Raw genomic sequence first — 15,825 nt, forward strand, 5'->3', positions numbered from 1 at the left:
TATTATTGATGAGATTTAGAGCAATTCCACAAAGAAGAGGGGGTCAATTTATTTTCCAAAGCACCAGAAGGCAAGACAAGAAACAATGGATGGAAACTAATCAAGGAGAGAAGCAACCTGGAATTAAGGAGAAACTTCCTGAGGACAATTAACCAGTTGAACAGCTTGCCTTCAGAAGTTGTAGGTGCTTCATCACTAGAGGTTTTTAAGAAAAGACTGGACAGCCACCTGTCTGAAATGGTATAGGGTCTCCTGCTTGAGTAGAGGGTTGGACTAGAAAATCTCTAAGATCCCTTCCAGTTCTATTCTGATTGAATGATTTAAATGTTCAGATTAGATTATGGTCACCATATGACCCTAATGATCATTCTTCTGGTTCATGTCCCTTTCCAAGTGAGGGAAGTCTTGTGAGCTGGTTCCTCTGTGGACTGTTATATCAGGTCCTGTCCTTTTACCATTGTTGTTTTGATAATGCAGTAATCAAACCAATGGGGAACAGGTTGTTCTTTCTTCCCAATTCTTCTGAAAATCTATGGAAACTTTCTAGTAAGAACTGCCCATTCAGGCTTAATTTTAAAACAATGTTTCTACCACTCAATTTAAAAATATTTTTTAAAAAATAGGAAGTTTTGCAATTTTGTGGGCAGAGAATGGGAAAAAGGACAAAGGAGAAATAGAAAGGATGTATGCTGAATGTATGTAAATGATTATCACCTTTGACTTAATGGACCATTGTTGAGTCCTCTACAAATACATTTTAAAAAAACCAGCAACTGTTCTTTAGCAGAAAACAGGATAAATTGGCATCCCAGGATCAAATGGCTGCAGGGGGCAACAACCGGTTGCTGGGATCTGATGTGATAAGCTAAGCGCTACAGCCAGTAGGAGCTGGAACTGTACTAGAAAAGAATGAAGTGTTGGAGACCATCTGTTGTAAAGCATATAAAAGCAGCTTAGATAGAAAATAGCAGTTTTGAGTGAAAGTTATAAAACATAGGGTGCATATGCAGCTGTCTGGGAATGTGAGGAGAATATTATCTGCTCTTATATTCAGGAAGTGTGAGTGACCAATATTGCTGTTGGCCAAGCAGAAAATATAGGTATGTCCTTAGAAGGACTTTTCACACTCTTCCATTACTTTTAGTAGACATCATACAAAACAATTTCTCACCCGAACATGGTCCAATACATTAAATTTAGAATATACTAGTTGGTCAGGTTTTAAACAATTTTGGGAACTAGCTGTCCTCCAAGTCAGATGGGACTACAATTCCTTTGCTGACCAGGCCAGCAATTTTAGAAATTGCACTCCCAATACATCCAGAGAGTGGCTAGTTGGAAAAGCTACTGTAAATATTAGAAGTTCAAATACTGCTTGCTCTCTCCAGACAAAAGAAGCAACAAATTATAATGAATGTCAACTTCAAAAGTCTAAGTATGTGGTGTAGAGTGTTATTCTAATTTCAGTTTAGAGTTATGTAAGGTATAGAAGGGATCGACCCTAAGACAAATACACAGGTATGGGGAGATTTAAATGTTTCATATCTCCCCAACATCAGTTACCTGCTTTTACAAAGTATCTATCATATTTCTCATGTACATGCAGTATTTTAAGCAAAAACTATGATGGTATAATGAGATTTTTTTTCTTTTTAACAATAATTTTACAAACCGCTGTGCAAGAGGTTTATGCTCCCGACACTGGTATTGTTTCGCCTTATATTACTGTATAATTATATGTTTATTGTAAATAAATATTATTATAAACAATAATATGCAATGACATAGAGTATTTAATATAATCTGTAATTTAGCCACAAACCACACTCATGAGAGATATTAATTCCCAAAGAATATATTTCCATTCAGAAACTGTTCATTTTGGGGATGATAAATTTCCAAAGATTATGTATGCTGTGCAAATATAATAAATTTCTGTCCTTCTGTATGTAAGATTGTATTTTATTTATAGAAACTACTATATTTCTGAGCAAAAAAGAAAAAAGTAATCTTAGAAATCAACTTTCTCTTTAATGCTCTCACCAATTTGAACAAGTCACAATGACTGATTTGTGAAAACTTAGCGTACGTTTGTTTAAATCTTACCATAGGATTCATCACTGTCTGAAGATTTAATGCAAATCAAAATGTGTTGGTCTAGCAGATATTCTGGATCTGAAATAATTGGAGTTAGCTGCAAAGAAAACTCAAGAATTCAGTAAAACTAGAGAAATATATTTATGAAATCTAATATCAGTAAGCAGTACGGTATGAAGTGTCTACACTTACATTGCTATCTTAAATGCATTGTACATAAATTGAGGTAAATTCTGGATTTCAAGGGATTTTTTTCCTGGTCAAATATGTGCAAAATATGCACCTTTGCTCTTGATTTTTTGTCTTATTTTCTGTTAGTGCGTCATAAATTATATTGGCAGAAGGATATACATATTTGACAACTAATCTTGGATCCTATACGTGAAGGGGTATATTTCTCCAAATTTAGTCAATTGCACTTACTTTATATAGTTTGCCTAAAATAAAAGAATTACTGAATGCTGGGAATTTAGAAGTGTAGGGTATAGCGTGCAGACTTAGTTCATGTCACAGTTAAAAGAGCCTGAGATGGAAATGGGTGTCCATCGCTCAGAACATCTTGTTGAACCAAAGGAGAAGAAACTTATCAGGCTTCTTCCAAATTTTAATGTTGGAATCTAGAATATAATACAAAGGAAGTTAACTAGAGTTTCTAGATTTGCTTGGCAGTGCTTAACTGGAAAGACACCAGCTTGAATTTCAATTCAACATGTTCTTCTAAGCATTTTAATTACCCATGTGTTCATTTAGTCTGAGGATTTGAAGCAAGAGTCCAAAAAAAAAAAAAGCTTTCTGTACTCTATTTTACTTCTTTCCAAACAGATGCCCTTCAGATACAGTCTCAAGGGATAGTGATTCTGGTCTAAAGTATTTAAAGAAGTTCAAACTGGGAAAGCTGGCTTATCTGAAACATGCAATTGTGATTGGTCTAAATGCTATAACAATCATTATCGTCATGGAATGACATTAGCATGCGGTTAAAGACAGAATGGAGTGGGCAAAACGATGCTCCCCCATCACTAAAAGGACCATGATATATTGCACAAACAGTCATGAAAACAGCAGTATGCTGAACCCAACTCTCTCTCCCAGTTTAAATTCATTTTCTGTGTAGCTGGTAAGCCTGTGCTCAAAAAGTGAAGTGTTCTTCAAAGAAGTACCATCTGACAGTCATTATGAAAAACCCTGTTCAAGTATTGAAGGGCAAATGCTTCTGCAGAAGCCAAGCATCTGGCCTCATCTTCAGCCCAAGGCAAAATGACTCCGGAGAGTAATATACGGTAGCTATAGGGCCTAACATTGCCAATGGGAGCTGAACAGATCTCAATCCATATCTACACCAGCAATTATTTGATTAGTAAATTAGTGAATGGCAAAAATTGTGCCATTTTGGTATCAGAATAAGAAGGGAAACTCATCAGAAAAGTCAGAATGACTTTAAGATGGGCTGGGAATGGGACAGAGGTGTGGGGAGAACCAGAAATCATTTTTTAAAAAGCTGACCATATGACAGAAAAAATTGTCATGGTATGTTCGTAGGATGGCAAGTGAGAGAAAGTTATTATTAAAAGAGTCTGACTATGTAGTGTGGATAAAGCAGAAACCTTGGCTCACATCTTTATGTACAGACATCCATAACCCAGAATGGCCTCTCATTATGATGTAAACATTTCAAGATGCTCCAGATAATTTTTATGCAGGCTGATTACTTGCAGATTAAGACTTTAAAATTACATGACAAATAGCAAAAATTCTGTTTGATAGGTTGCTGAGTTTGGTGCTGTCTCATGGAGGAGCAGAAAGGATATGAAGAAGAAAATCAGCACTCTTTCCCCATAATAAGAGAATACTGTTATATTTTATATTGATTTTATATGTTTATGTAACCTGTATATATTTTCTCTTTTATTAAGGACTATCTGAAGGACTACAATGAATCTGATACTGGTCTGAGATGGGAATAAAATCCAGTGCATCATTATTTGTATATGAATTAACCAATTATTATGTAAGCTATATTCAAACAAAACCTATCAACCAACCTTAGGAAGGGCTTCGACAAACTTTACCACCAGTTCCCCTTCATTTCCTTCCTCATTTTCTCCCTCTTGGCTCTTTACAAAGCCTGTAAAAGTGTTAGAAAAGAAATTAGATGCCAGCTGAAAAAGCACAAGCAATAACACAGACATTTGCAAAACTAAAAAAAAAAACCCGTAATAACAAAACTTGGCAGCAAAGGGAAACTGATAATTATTCCTGTTTCTGGACAGCAGAATGGAAAACACTTCTGACTTTCAGTTTATAATTCTAAATGAGTGCTTACAAATTGCATTTGCACATGAACATATTAGTTGTCTCCTTAATATTTTATTCCAGTTAAGAAAATCATTTGGAAGCTCAGTACTTGCATGGACAAGAAGAGAAGGAAAATATGACAAGCCTTCCTACGCCACTCAAAATAGCATAGTTGAAATTCTAATTTAAGATTCTTAACACATGGTTTCCATAGAAATATATGCAAATCTTTGTACAGCCTTTTTTGTATGGAACGTGGTTAACGGAACTATATGAAATATAAATAATGGAAACAGGATAACAGAGATATACATCCCCTCACCCTCCAATGCAGTTTGGCCCTTTGACAAAGCACAACAAAAATAACCCATTCGGGATATATATTGTTTCATACACAAAAAGCTCCGAATTAGGAATCTAGAAATATAATCTTAAGCACAAATTTATATTTATGGAATCATTGCAGATTCTTGTGTGTACATATTAATTCTTGATCTTGCAAAATCACAATTACTTTTAGGCTGCTAATGTATAACATTAAGCTTCAGTCCTTTAATTTGGATTTCAACGACATAAAAGTTACTTATAAACAGTGATTTTTTATAGCCACTGTAGAGTATATGTGATATTATTTATGAACAAATATCAAATAGTAACCATTTAAAATGAATCATTTTTTCTCAAAGCTCAGGCCAGTACACATGGCTTCTTATATGTTACTCTCACAACAGTTCTGCAGATGTTCTAGGACATGTTAATCTGAAGATCTAATGTAAAAACTGGTGGACACAAAGGTTTGGTCAATATATGAATAGGAAAAGGCCTTTTAGAAGGTTTAGGTAATATGGAAGAAAAGTAGGATAAAATAGGTCACAAATACACTCAAAAGCCAGGGACCTGTGACTAGGGTCAACTTTATGCATTTATATCATATATAGCTGAGGTTTGTCCTTGAGAGAAGTTCAACATGAATGATAATTTCTTTGAAAAGAAACTGTATAGGATTGCATCCTCTCTCTCCCCCTCTCCCCCTCTCTCTCTGTGTATATGTGTGTATGCTTGTACATCACAGGTTCAGACGTTTATATCAAATCTTACATTGCTGGATCTGTATTATGAGCAAAGTTGTATTCTAATATCCTTTTGGGGAAAATATTTTAGCATTTGGGTCTGAAAATATAAAAGTGCTTGTAAACAAAAAGCATTTTTATAGAATTTCAGGTGAAAACAAATAAGGATATATTGTTTAAAAAACAATAATGAAGACCAGAGATTTTCTGCAACAAAGATTCTTGCCCTTCAAATGATAATATAAACAAGATACACTGAGAAGCTTTTAAGTAGCTTATTATTTCATACTTAGTATAAATATTCTGTAAAACAGTGAATGGGATATCATCTAGAACAGCCTTATTTCTCCCATTAATCTCTCCAAGCAATTTATAAATAACATAACAACCACATGAAGAACAGCATTTACTTTCTAGGCAGCTGGAGTAAAATTCAATGTAGAATTTAGTCTTTGACTTTGTCTTGAGGACAGCACTGCAATGGAGAAATTCAATCTGTCCCAGAGAGTCTGGAAAAAGAGGGCATATGTTAAGGTTGGCAATAACAGCATTCTGCAAAATTGTTAAAGACATTGGAACAATGGTGTAAAGATTCGCATCTTTACTTAGAAAGGAAAAAAAATGCTCACCATTCTTAGAAACAAACTGAGATGTGACAGCAACTTCAAATGTAGCAAAAACAGGACTATGATCGCTTGTCATAATGTCAGTTGTGCATCCTATGATAGGAAAGACAGTTAAGGGTCTCTATTCTTAACTTTCTAAAGGAGGAAAGAATATGCTAATATTGGCCTAATTGATGCTTAAGAGAACAAAGCTTTTATTTTCAAGTGAAAGAAAGCAGAAAGAACTCAATAGCCAGCACACAACTCCCATGGCATGTCCCGTAGCCACTGGGACTAGGTTACCTGAAAAATAATAATACGAATCCTCCCATGTATTGTCCTTCCTAGAATTCTCCTACTTGCTGTTAAGCGTCAAAGGTACAGCATATGCTCTTTGGCATTATCTTCCTAAAGTTGTCTTTTTTTTGTTCTTTCAGTACTAAAGTATTAAAATATTAAATTAATTTGTCCTCTTTGTACTATTTTTTAAATTTTATATAAGCATTTCATGTTATAGTTCTACTGTTTTAATTGCAACCTTATATATATATATTAATGTGTTATGAAGAGCTGATGAGAAATAACTTATAAACTTCCTAATTTCAGATCTGACCAGGAACCAAAATTCCCAAAGAAATAATTACACACACACATACACACACACACACACAAACACTTAACTGTGTTTTGAATGTAATTTCATTTGACATCGGACCTCAGCTACTTCACAATTTTAACTGAGGAAAACAGAATATCCTAGAAATAATTGCTACAACTGAGAATCTTTTCTGGCTTAGTTTTGGTGGGGAAAGAAAGCATGCAAGGTGTATTTCTCTCACAATTATTCACAGCCCATTCTGTTTCCCCACATATCTTAATTTAAGGAGAAAGCATTTCTCAAAGATAGTATGTCTCTTGTTGAGAACTTGGCAATGAAAGGCAATTCTACAGATTCTGCTCTGAATCATTTCCGCTTAAGCCAGCTTTGCTGCTATTTTCAATCTGTTATCTACCCACCATAAGACTGGCACACCACATGCACCAAGGGATATGATTTCCAGAGTACTCGATCACACCAGGATGGCAAATTGTACTTCATCTGCAAACAAAAGATGATTCAATATCAAGAACACATCACTCTGCCAGGAGGGTGCCAAAAAGCCATTGATTTTATTTTCTTCACTGCAATGTCTATCGAAAGAGAAAATGGTGCTGGCAACAATTATCAATTGAAATGCTACAGTATGCTAGAAGTTATGGCATACCCCTGTGGCTTTCTGCTTGGTGTAGACATAATTCTCCCGGGTGTTTCTTTCAAAGCGATAGGTTGGGGCAAATGTTATTTCTTCCTCCTCTGAAACAGACAGATGGCTGATTATTGTTTTAACTCCGTATCAAAAATCAGTACAGCAACCTCATACAGATCATTCTAATCGTCTCCTATAGCAGTTTTTAGCACATGTTTGGTTATTTGTATGCAGTCTCTCACCATATGGAACCATTTTCTTTATGCCATTGCATGGGGAAGGAGAGAGAACGAGAGAGACAGAAAGGTTGAGTTCATATATCACATAAAACATAATTTGATTTACATTTCTGTAATGACTCATCTAATTTGGTTCAGAAGGGACACTATGGCTTAATATAAATCATAAATCAGTCAGATATATGTAGTAAGTTACATCACACGATGGCATTTTTATATCAAGTAATTACTCTGACAATAATGGATCAATTAGTTCTTCAATTATCTCTCTCTTATCAGCTAATTTTTCAGGATATTTGACTCTAGGTTTAATGAGTGAACCTAGTAACAATCTTACCTAGCTGCAGAAACACCTTCTGATCCTTCTTTTCAATGAGGAGCTGGTCAAAATTAAGCAGTTCTGTATACTGCTGCTGTTTGATTTTCTGAACGATATTTTCTGCTTCCTGAGAAGAGGGGAAGTGTTATAATTAACAATAAACCCATATTTCTTACATGTTTTGTTTAATAAATGCTCAATTATATATAATTAAGTACAAAGTATGTTCGGGGTCCAAACAAAATTTTATATATGATTAACTCTTAACACTTGAATTCTGAAAATGTTTTAGTGCTATTTAATACCATTATTTCTTTCCTTTGAAGGCACTAAACCAATTTATTGTTAAGAAAACATTAGGGCAGAATGAAAGGAAAGGTGTTTGGTTTTTTTTCAAATAACAAAACAAAACTCTATTTCAAAGCATTGTAGCTCTGATCTCTACTGAAGTCCTCTGTATCTGCTTATAACTAAAACCAGAAGACATATGATTTATAGGACAGAGTCCCATGCCATTGCTAAATCAGAGTAAACTCTATTGTACACCAAGGGGAAATACCTGGGAGATTGTGATGCTCAGAAATTCTCCATGATTTAGGGGCAAGGATGGCCATGTCATTAATGGAAACAGCAAAACAGTACAAATCCTCACTGACATGAATATTGTAAGTAGCTCAACAAATAACATTTTTAGTGACTTTCCTTCTGAACAATCTGTCCTGTTTATATTAACCGCTCAAAATCCCAGCAAAGGAAGATGGATTGAGGCTTTTTTTGTCTATGGAATGACTAAATTGCACAGTTGTGGCTATAGTCAACATTTGCTCTCTTCTGTTTTCAATTCACCTTGGGTAAGGGGTGATTAAAGGTCTTCCTTTTTTCATTGTTTCTATCTATTTATGTAATTTCTATCATTTTTATTCTTTTTGCTTTTGTTGTTTCCTTGTTTTTCAATGTGTTTAATAGATTGTAAACTATCCAAGTCACTAGGAATTGGGCAGCATGCACAGTCTAATATTATTAATAATAACAACAGCAGCAGCAGCAGCAGCTTGGGTACAATCTCCTCTTTTGAATTGATAGGATACTGTCCCTGTATGTATCTATACAGTATATCGTTTGAAGTGAACGCCATGTCGGAAGGTAATATACACTTCTTTCTTGAATATGCCCAAACAGAGGCTGGATAACATCTGGATTTCTGCTCTAAGGAACTTTCCCCTGTTTTTACATTTGAAAACGTAGAACATGAAATCACAAGGCCTCATGACTTACATAATATATTTTTTCTTTTCTTTTTACACTTTTAATTCTTATTTTTCTTCTTTATTTTTCTAACATTTTTTTTAATATTCTGTATTTTATCAGGGTTTTTTAATTCAATAGTCATTTTTTTAATAAAAGAAACTGCAAATTAATATAGTGCAAATTTAACTTTTGCTGCAAACCAAAACTGATGTACCCTAACTACTATGCAGGAAAGTTTTAATTTTGCACAAAAAGTTTTTATGTGCAAAATAAGATAGGAATAATTTAGTTACAGGATTTACAATTACAAGCATGCATCCCCATATGATTCATAAGAGTACATTTGTGAACAAGGAAAGTTCTAATTCAAATCCCATTTTGACCATGAACTTTCTTAGTCTCAGATTTTTATTTGCAATATTTGAGAAGTTAATAGAAACTTAATTTGCAGTTCAGCTATATAGTAAGGATTACCAATGTAATGCAAGTGATATAAATGTAAATAAATAGCTTTGCATAAATGCTAAGTATGATCAATTAACATGGAATTAAAATGGTTCTCCCACCATTGGAGATAACTCTAAGCGGTAATTCAGATCTCCCAGCCAGAAGAAATGAGTAAAACGATGAGTGATGTTAAATGGATTCAAATTCTTGTCTCCCAGGGACATAAAGCGAAGAATACTCATGTAGTTCTGATTTCGTCTGATAAAATAAGAAAAGTTTACTCAATATACATTAAATTGTGTTGATTCTTGCCACCACTATCACTACCAAGCAATTTTCTCTAAACTGGTACTCCCTATATCAGGGGTAGGCAACCTTGGCTCTTTTATGACTCGTGGACTTCAATTCCCAGAATTCCTGAGCCAGCCATGCATGGCTGGCTCAGGAATTCTGGGAGTTGAAGTCCACAAGTCATAAAAGAGCCAAGGTTGCCCACCCCTGCCCTATATCTATAATCGTATGGTAGGATTGTTGTCCAACACATCTGGAGAGCATCATATATAGGAAAGCCTGCTAAGGAAAAAACTGCTTTTAATTGAGATAGCATTTAGCATTTCTGTGCTAATTGAACTCAGCATTATTCAATGTACAATTTTCAATAGAGGAAACTGCCACCTTTCTGCAAAAAAAGTTTTTGTTAGTTTTTAATAGCCATCATTTTCCCTGTGAATCACAATGCAGATCAATGGGCTAGTGAGATGTAATACAGTGTAATTAGTCATAGGGTTCATCTTCACACCAGCTATCTATGGCATAAAGACACCCAGCTATGTCCTCATGAAGCAGTCATCCCCAAACCACCATAGAGGCAGCTTAAATTCATCATTAATTGTTCCAGCTGTCTTCTAAAGTAATCTAAACATCATTGTGCTGATATAACTGTGTATGTCATCATTTCCACAATTCAATAAACACCTGAAATACTCTATCTTTACACAATGTACTGAAATTACTGTGTTATTGCTAATTTTCCGTTCTTCCTCCAGGTATAATATGAAAAAACCTCCTTGCAACTCAGCCTAATTAGAAACTATAGGGACTTCCAAATGATCAGCTTTTCCGTCTACTATCCCTTCTTAATCCAGTTAAAAGGCTGATCTACATGGTTTTGCAAATTTATTTGGACATCATAGCATCAAAATGTTATAAACCTGCATAATCAACTGCTGGAGAGAAAGAGGGGAAAATTATGAAATGTGTATCACAATATCATCATGCAAATGCCACCTCTTACTGTATATATTTGAATCAGGTGTCAGGATGGAAGTACATAAAGGTGGTACGAGTTTAATGTCACCACATGTTATTTTGATATCATTGTGGATTACTGTGGAAGCCACTGTAAATACAGACATATCTGGATGTTTGGGAGCACAGAACTCAAAGAGCTGAATACACAATTAGTGCTTACAGACAGATTTAGCCAATCACTCATTGCTTGATACATAGGTAGTCCTCAACTTAGGACCACAATAGAGCCAAGATTTATATTGTTAAGTGAGACATTTGTTAAGTGAATTTTGCCCCATTTTACGACCTTTCTTGCCACAGTTGTTAAATGAATCACTGCAGTTGTTAAGTTAGTGCAGACATGTCAAACTCGTGACGTCATGTGACGTTGCGCAATGTATCGGGATGGTTTTGCCATTGCCAGCAATGGGGTGGGTGCAGCTTCAGGATGACGTGTCCAGCCCGTGAGCCGGCAGTTTGACACCCCTGAGTTAGTGTAATGGTTGTTCAGTAAATCTGGCTTCCCCATTGACTTTGCTTATCAGAAGGTGGCAAAAGGTGATCACAAGACCCCAGGACACTGCAACTGTCATAAATATGAGCCAATTGCCAAGCATCCAGATTTTGATCAAGTGACCACAGGGATGCTGCAACAGTCATGTGAAAAACGGTCATAAGTCACTTTTTTCAGTGCAGTTGTAACTACCATTGTAACAGTCACTAAATCGAGGACTACCTGTAATTTCAAACTCTCCAATAACTGAATTCTTCTCTTGCCACCCCCCCTCCCCAGTTCTTTCAAGTCTGTCCCAATACAAACATGTCACAGACATATACACAAGATATTAAATCGCTAGAATTTCCCCTCTCCAATTTTCTACGTGTTTGTGAAAATTTGATCGCTGTTTTGCAATAAAATAATACATCCTCAAAAGCATTTTGACAAAAAGTCGGTTGTTAAAAAATATACACCAATTGAGAACTCTCAGAACATGATTTCAAATAGAGGAAGAGCAAGTAATGTATGGTAAAATGGGCAAAAATGTTTGTTATAATATTGAAATGGATCAATGGGAGACTTGCTTAAAAAGACAATAATTCATATTGTCTTACCATTTAAAAGAAAACTTTTTTAGAATGATGTTCCATTGATATAGGACACAGCAGAAAATGTCTACGTTGTATAAAGGTATTTATAATCGCTGTTGGTGATGTGAAAAACATGAAGGGACATTTTATCATACACGTAGACTTGTGAAAAAGCAAAAAGATACTGGACACAAATACATATGATGATGCACAGAGTTTTAAAAATGTTAAGTTCCATCTGAATGTTAATTCAGATGGAACTGGAACTTTTCTTATTAGGATTTACGGACACTATGTTTCTAATTGCTGCAAAGGGTGGAAGTCACTTCTTTAAATATCTTTCTTTTTTTTCCTTTTATAATATTTTTCTATTTTTTCTTCTGTTTCTGTGGTTTCTTAAAAAGTTTGTATTTTTTTTCTTTTTACAAGAAAGAGAGAAAACCCTCTGACCCATTTGTCAGTATCATTTGATGAACAGGAGACATATCCTGCTCAACTACCAAAATGGCTCTTTTGTCTAGAAGACCTCCACATTTGAACACAAAAAGGATTGTGTATCCATTTGTCAACTATTCTTCTATACTTCCAAATCTCTAAGTGGTTGAATCAGTAAAATTCGGAATAGAAAATTCTGACTGTAGATCATTCCTTGTGTGAACAAGTAATAAAACATCATGTTACTTCATTCTCTGTGAAAAGGAACAGTAGACAGTTACTTTCGGTCATCAGAGTAGCTATGCTAAAACAAGTTCAAGGATAAATTTCGTTTCTTCCTTTTAAGACAGAACCAGCCCCTAGTGCAGGCCACCCTTTAAGCAATGAACATGCCAAGTGGACAGAAGGAAGGACCTGCAGTTTGTGTTGCCATGGGAATGTGGAAGTGTGAAAGGAAGTTGAAACTGGGCCATAGAGAGGAGGGAACGTATGGTGATTTAACACAGCTCATCTGCTTTGCTTTATATAGGCACATGAGCTGAAATTCTAGATCTAATTCTAGTTCCAGTTCCACAGAGCCAAAGAGTTATAGATGTAACATACAAATCTAAATGATTAAGACATACAATGGTCCTGGAAGAGAAATGTTTCCTGTTGACCTTTAACAAAAGGAAACACAAACAAAGCAAAACAATCACCACTTAATCATCTAGCATTTTCTTTGATAAAGAGACTCTATAATTTCAATGATCTATGTTTTTTCTGGGAATGCTTAGTAACATACTGACTTTCTTAGTCCTGAAAAAGACAGCATAATGGACTGCATACAGATTGCCTATATTAGCCATGATTTGAGAGCTTTATTTACATCTTTATTTTGACTGTGGCTTTTGAACAGTTACTGAATTCAGCGAAGTTAAGAAAAGAAGTGTATTTTATAGTGTTTAACTCTTGTCATATATATCTTTTATATTATTTTATTCTTTTTAACATTATAAACTGCCTAGAATCACTTCTTAGTGAGATGAGCAGCAAACAAATTTAATAAATAATAATAAAAAATCACAGTCTCTGTGGATAAGAAAAAGAAACCTGTTGCAATGCCTTCTGTATGTTCCATATTTAAAGGTGGCTTCTTGAATCTACATATGTAGCACATATTCTAATTTTGTATTATATTAAAAACATACCTTGGAAAGTGCTCTTCAAGGGGAAAAAAGGGAAGAGGAAGAACAATTACACTGTGCTCATGTCCTAATGAGAACAGCACAGTGCCTGGAAGTGATTTTCCTCCTCCATATGTTTGTGTCTTTGCATCTTTTTACTGTTTTGGGTAAAAGTTGCTCTAAACTGTTATTTCTTTCCAAGGGTACTATTTGAATAAAGTTCTGTTTTGAGAAGAAAATAGCAGCATGGTGGTATAATGTAATGCAGCATCTCCTAAAGTCTGCTTCAGATATGTTTCTTTACAAATGCCAGGCTTTGGTCAGCACAGCCTAAGCCAAAGCAACACATTTGGGTCCAGATCAAGAAATCTGACATAATTATGTGCTTTTATGTAGCATGATCCCACATTATTTGTCGCATATTAAAATTGCCTCATTACTGAGGCAGAATAGAGGTTGGTGGCAATAGGGACAAGGCAATTTATGCAGCATATTGTCTATCAACTCATGTATTAGATTACACCTTAACACAGTGATCTTAGTAAGTATAGTAAAGTATATTAAACATGTTCAGTCTTGCAACTGTAGAGAATAAATGTAGGTTTAGATATTGGATTCTAGGAGTTTTCTGACCATGGTTTTCATTTGCAGACTTTTTTTTAACCCATGAGGTAATATTTTCAGTGCTGTGATCTTGGAGAAATAACCTTTGTTGCCTAGTTGTGAAATTTATAGTTGCCTATCCTATGAACCTTGTATGTGATGGGTGAAGGATGTGTCAGTCACATAGCAACGACATCTAACATCACAGCTGAGATGCCTCTAATAACCCAACATGCTCAGATTTCATCAACTTAGTTTTGCCATATTCCCCTTAATCAGTGTTTCTCAACCTTGACAATTTTAAGGCATGTGGACTTCAACTCCCAGAATTCCACAGCCAGCATTGCTGGCTGTGGAATTCTGGGAGTTGAAGTCCACATGCCTTAAAATTGTCAAGGTTGAGAAACACTGCCTTAGATGGTATTTTCCCCCAAAGACATTTTAATAAATCTGTAACCTTGGAATCTCCCTGAGCTTTCTAATGCAAAGATCGTGCTATTTTATTTATCATGTTTCTACACTGCCCATCTCACCTAAGTGGCTCTGAGAGGCTTGACATTATAAGGATATTTATTTAAAAACTGAACATTGTTCAGTATGCCGAATTAATATTTCAAAAAATACTAGGTGCTGAGAAGTAAAAAACAAAACAGGAGAGAACTGTTTCTCAGCACCACCTGTAGCAGAGACGCACAACCAATGACAGGGTGGAGGCAGCCACCACTATAAACCTGATATAAAATTACAATTAAGTATAAGTTTTTATAGGTTTTTGATGACTGCCTCCAAAGCTTTGACTAATTGTGACAGATGGGGGAAGATATTAAACATTTGGCTGCAGATAATCTAATCATTAACGATGTTAGATTTTTATGTAAGATATTACATCCCCATCTACTATTTTTTGTAGTGGGATCCATAGCATGCTGCTCTAAATCCTTCTGTTCTGAGTAAAGGATATTAGTAGCCACTGGGAAAACACAATGATGGATTAGATCTGGATTCTGGGACTCTGATTGTCAGCATATCTATACCACTGATCATATTGGTTAAGGCAACATCTGAAAGATTCCATATTTCTCATGCCTAGAGATTAATATTCTAGTATCTTTTCTGAAAAAATGGCTTCAGCAATTCATCACCGGGAATAAAGAGGAGGGTCCAGTGCCCTGGTCTTCATAGTGATAAACTCCACACTTATAGCTTTTTGAATCTGATTATCCATTTGCACTCAGTGGAAATTCTGTAGTTGCAACTAACTGGTGCCTCAGATGGCCCTTAGGTAGGCAATAATAATGTACCTCTGTTTCTTCTCACTTCCTGAAGTCAAATGGCTGTTCACAAACCCAAAGGAGGTTCCATTAAACATGAATGACACCCCCACAGCTCCTTTGTTGCCTGTTAGAAAAAGAAAACGAAAGAAGAAACAGAACAGTTTTAAAAATAAATTCTTCCTCTTGCTATTTAAGCTAAAACATTTTTTGAGGATGCAGAACTGAGGAACAGAAACCTCCTGAAGGTTTTCTCAAAACTTTTTAAAAAGCAAAAATTGAATTTCTCTTTACCACTCAACAAAACTCCATTAATCTATTAGTGTTTTGAAAAGAGACCAAGAATCCCTTATAATGTTAATTTTAATTGAATACATAGTTCCTGCAAAGTTATTTCTGAAAGT

At 35.2% G+C, this 15,825-nt stretch overlaps 1 protein-coding gene across 1 annotated transcript in view; it reads right to left on the bottom strand.

Moving 5' to 3' along the window:
- INPP5D (inositol polyphosphate-5-phosphatase D) overlaps window positions 1-15,825 on the bottom strand; it is an 82,856-nt gene that overhangs the window by 12,826 nt on the left and 54,205 nt on the right. Inside the window, exons 14-22 of the mRNA XM_029283693.1 lie at window positions 15,452-15,548; window positions 9,687-9,825; window positions 7,891-7,999; window positions 7,333-7,421; window positions 7,085-7,166; window positions 6,092-6,181; window positions 5,873-5,971; window positions 4,140-4,222; window positions 2,107-2,194 (exon numbers count right to left, since the gene is read on the bottom strand). Coding sequence (XP_029139526.1) covers window positions 2,107-2,194; window positions 4,140-4,222; window positions 5,873-5,971; window positions 6,092-6,181; window positions 7,085-7,166; window positions 7,333-7,421; window positions 7,891-7,999; window positions 9,687-9,825; window positions 15,452-15,548 — 876 coding nt within the window. The remainder of the gene's footprint in view (window positions 1-2,106; window positions 2,195-4,139; window positions 4,223-5,872; window positions 5,972-6,091; window positions 6,182-7,084; window positions 7,167-7,332; window positions 7,422-7,890; window positions 8,000-9,686; window positions 9,826-15,451; window positions 15,549-15,825) is intronic.

The sequence above is a fragment of the Protobothrops mucrosquamatus genome, unplaced genomic scaffold (assembly GCF_001527695.2).
Source record: "Protobothrops mucrosquamatus isolate PMUCROS unplaced genomic scaffold, P.Mucros_1.0 scaffold183, whole genome shotgun sequence".
Classification (NCBI taxonomy): domain Eukaryota; kingdom Metazoa; phylum Chordata; class Lepidosauria; order Squamata; family Viperidae; genus Protobothrops; species Protobothrops mucrosquamatus.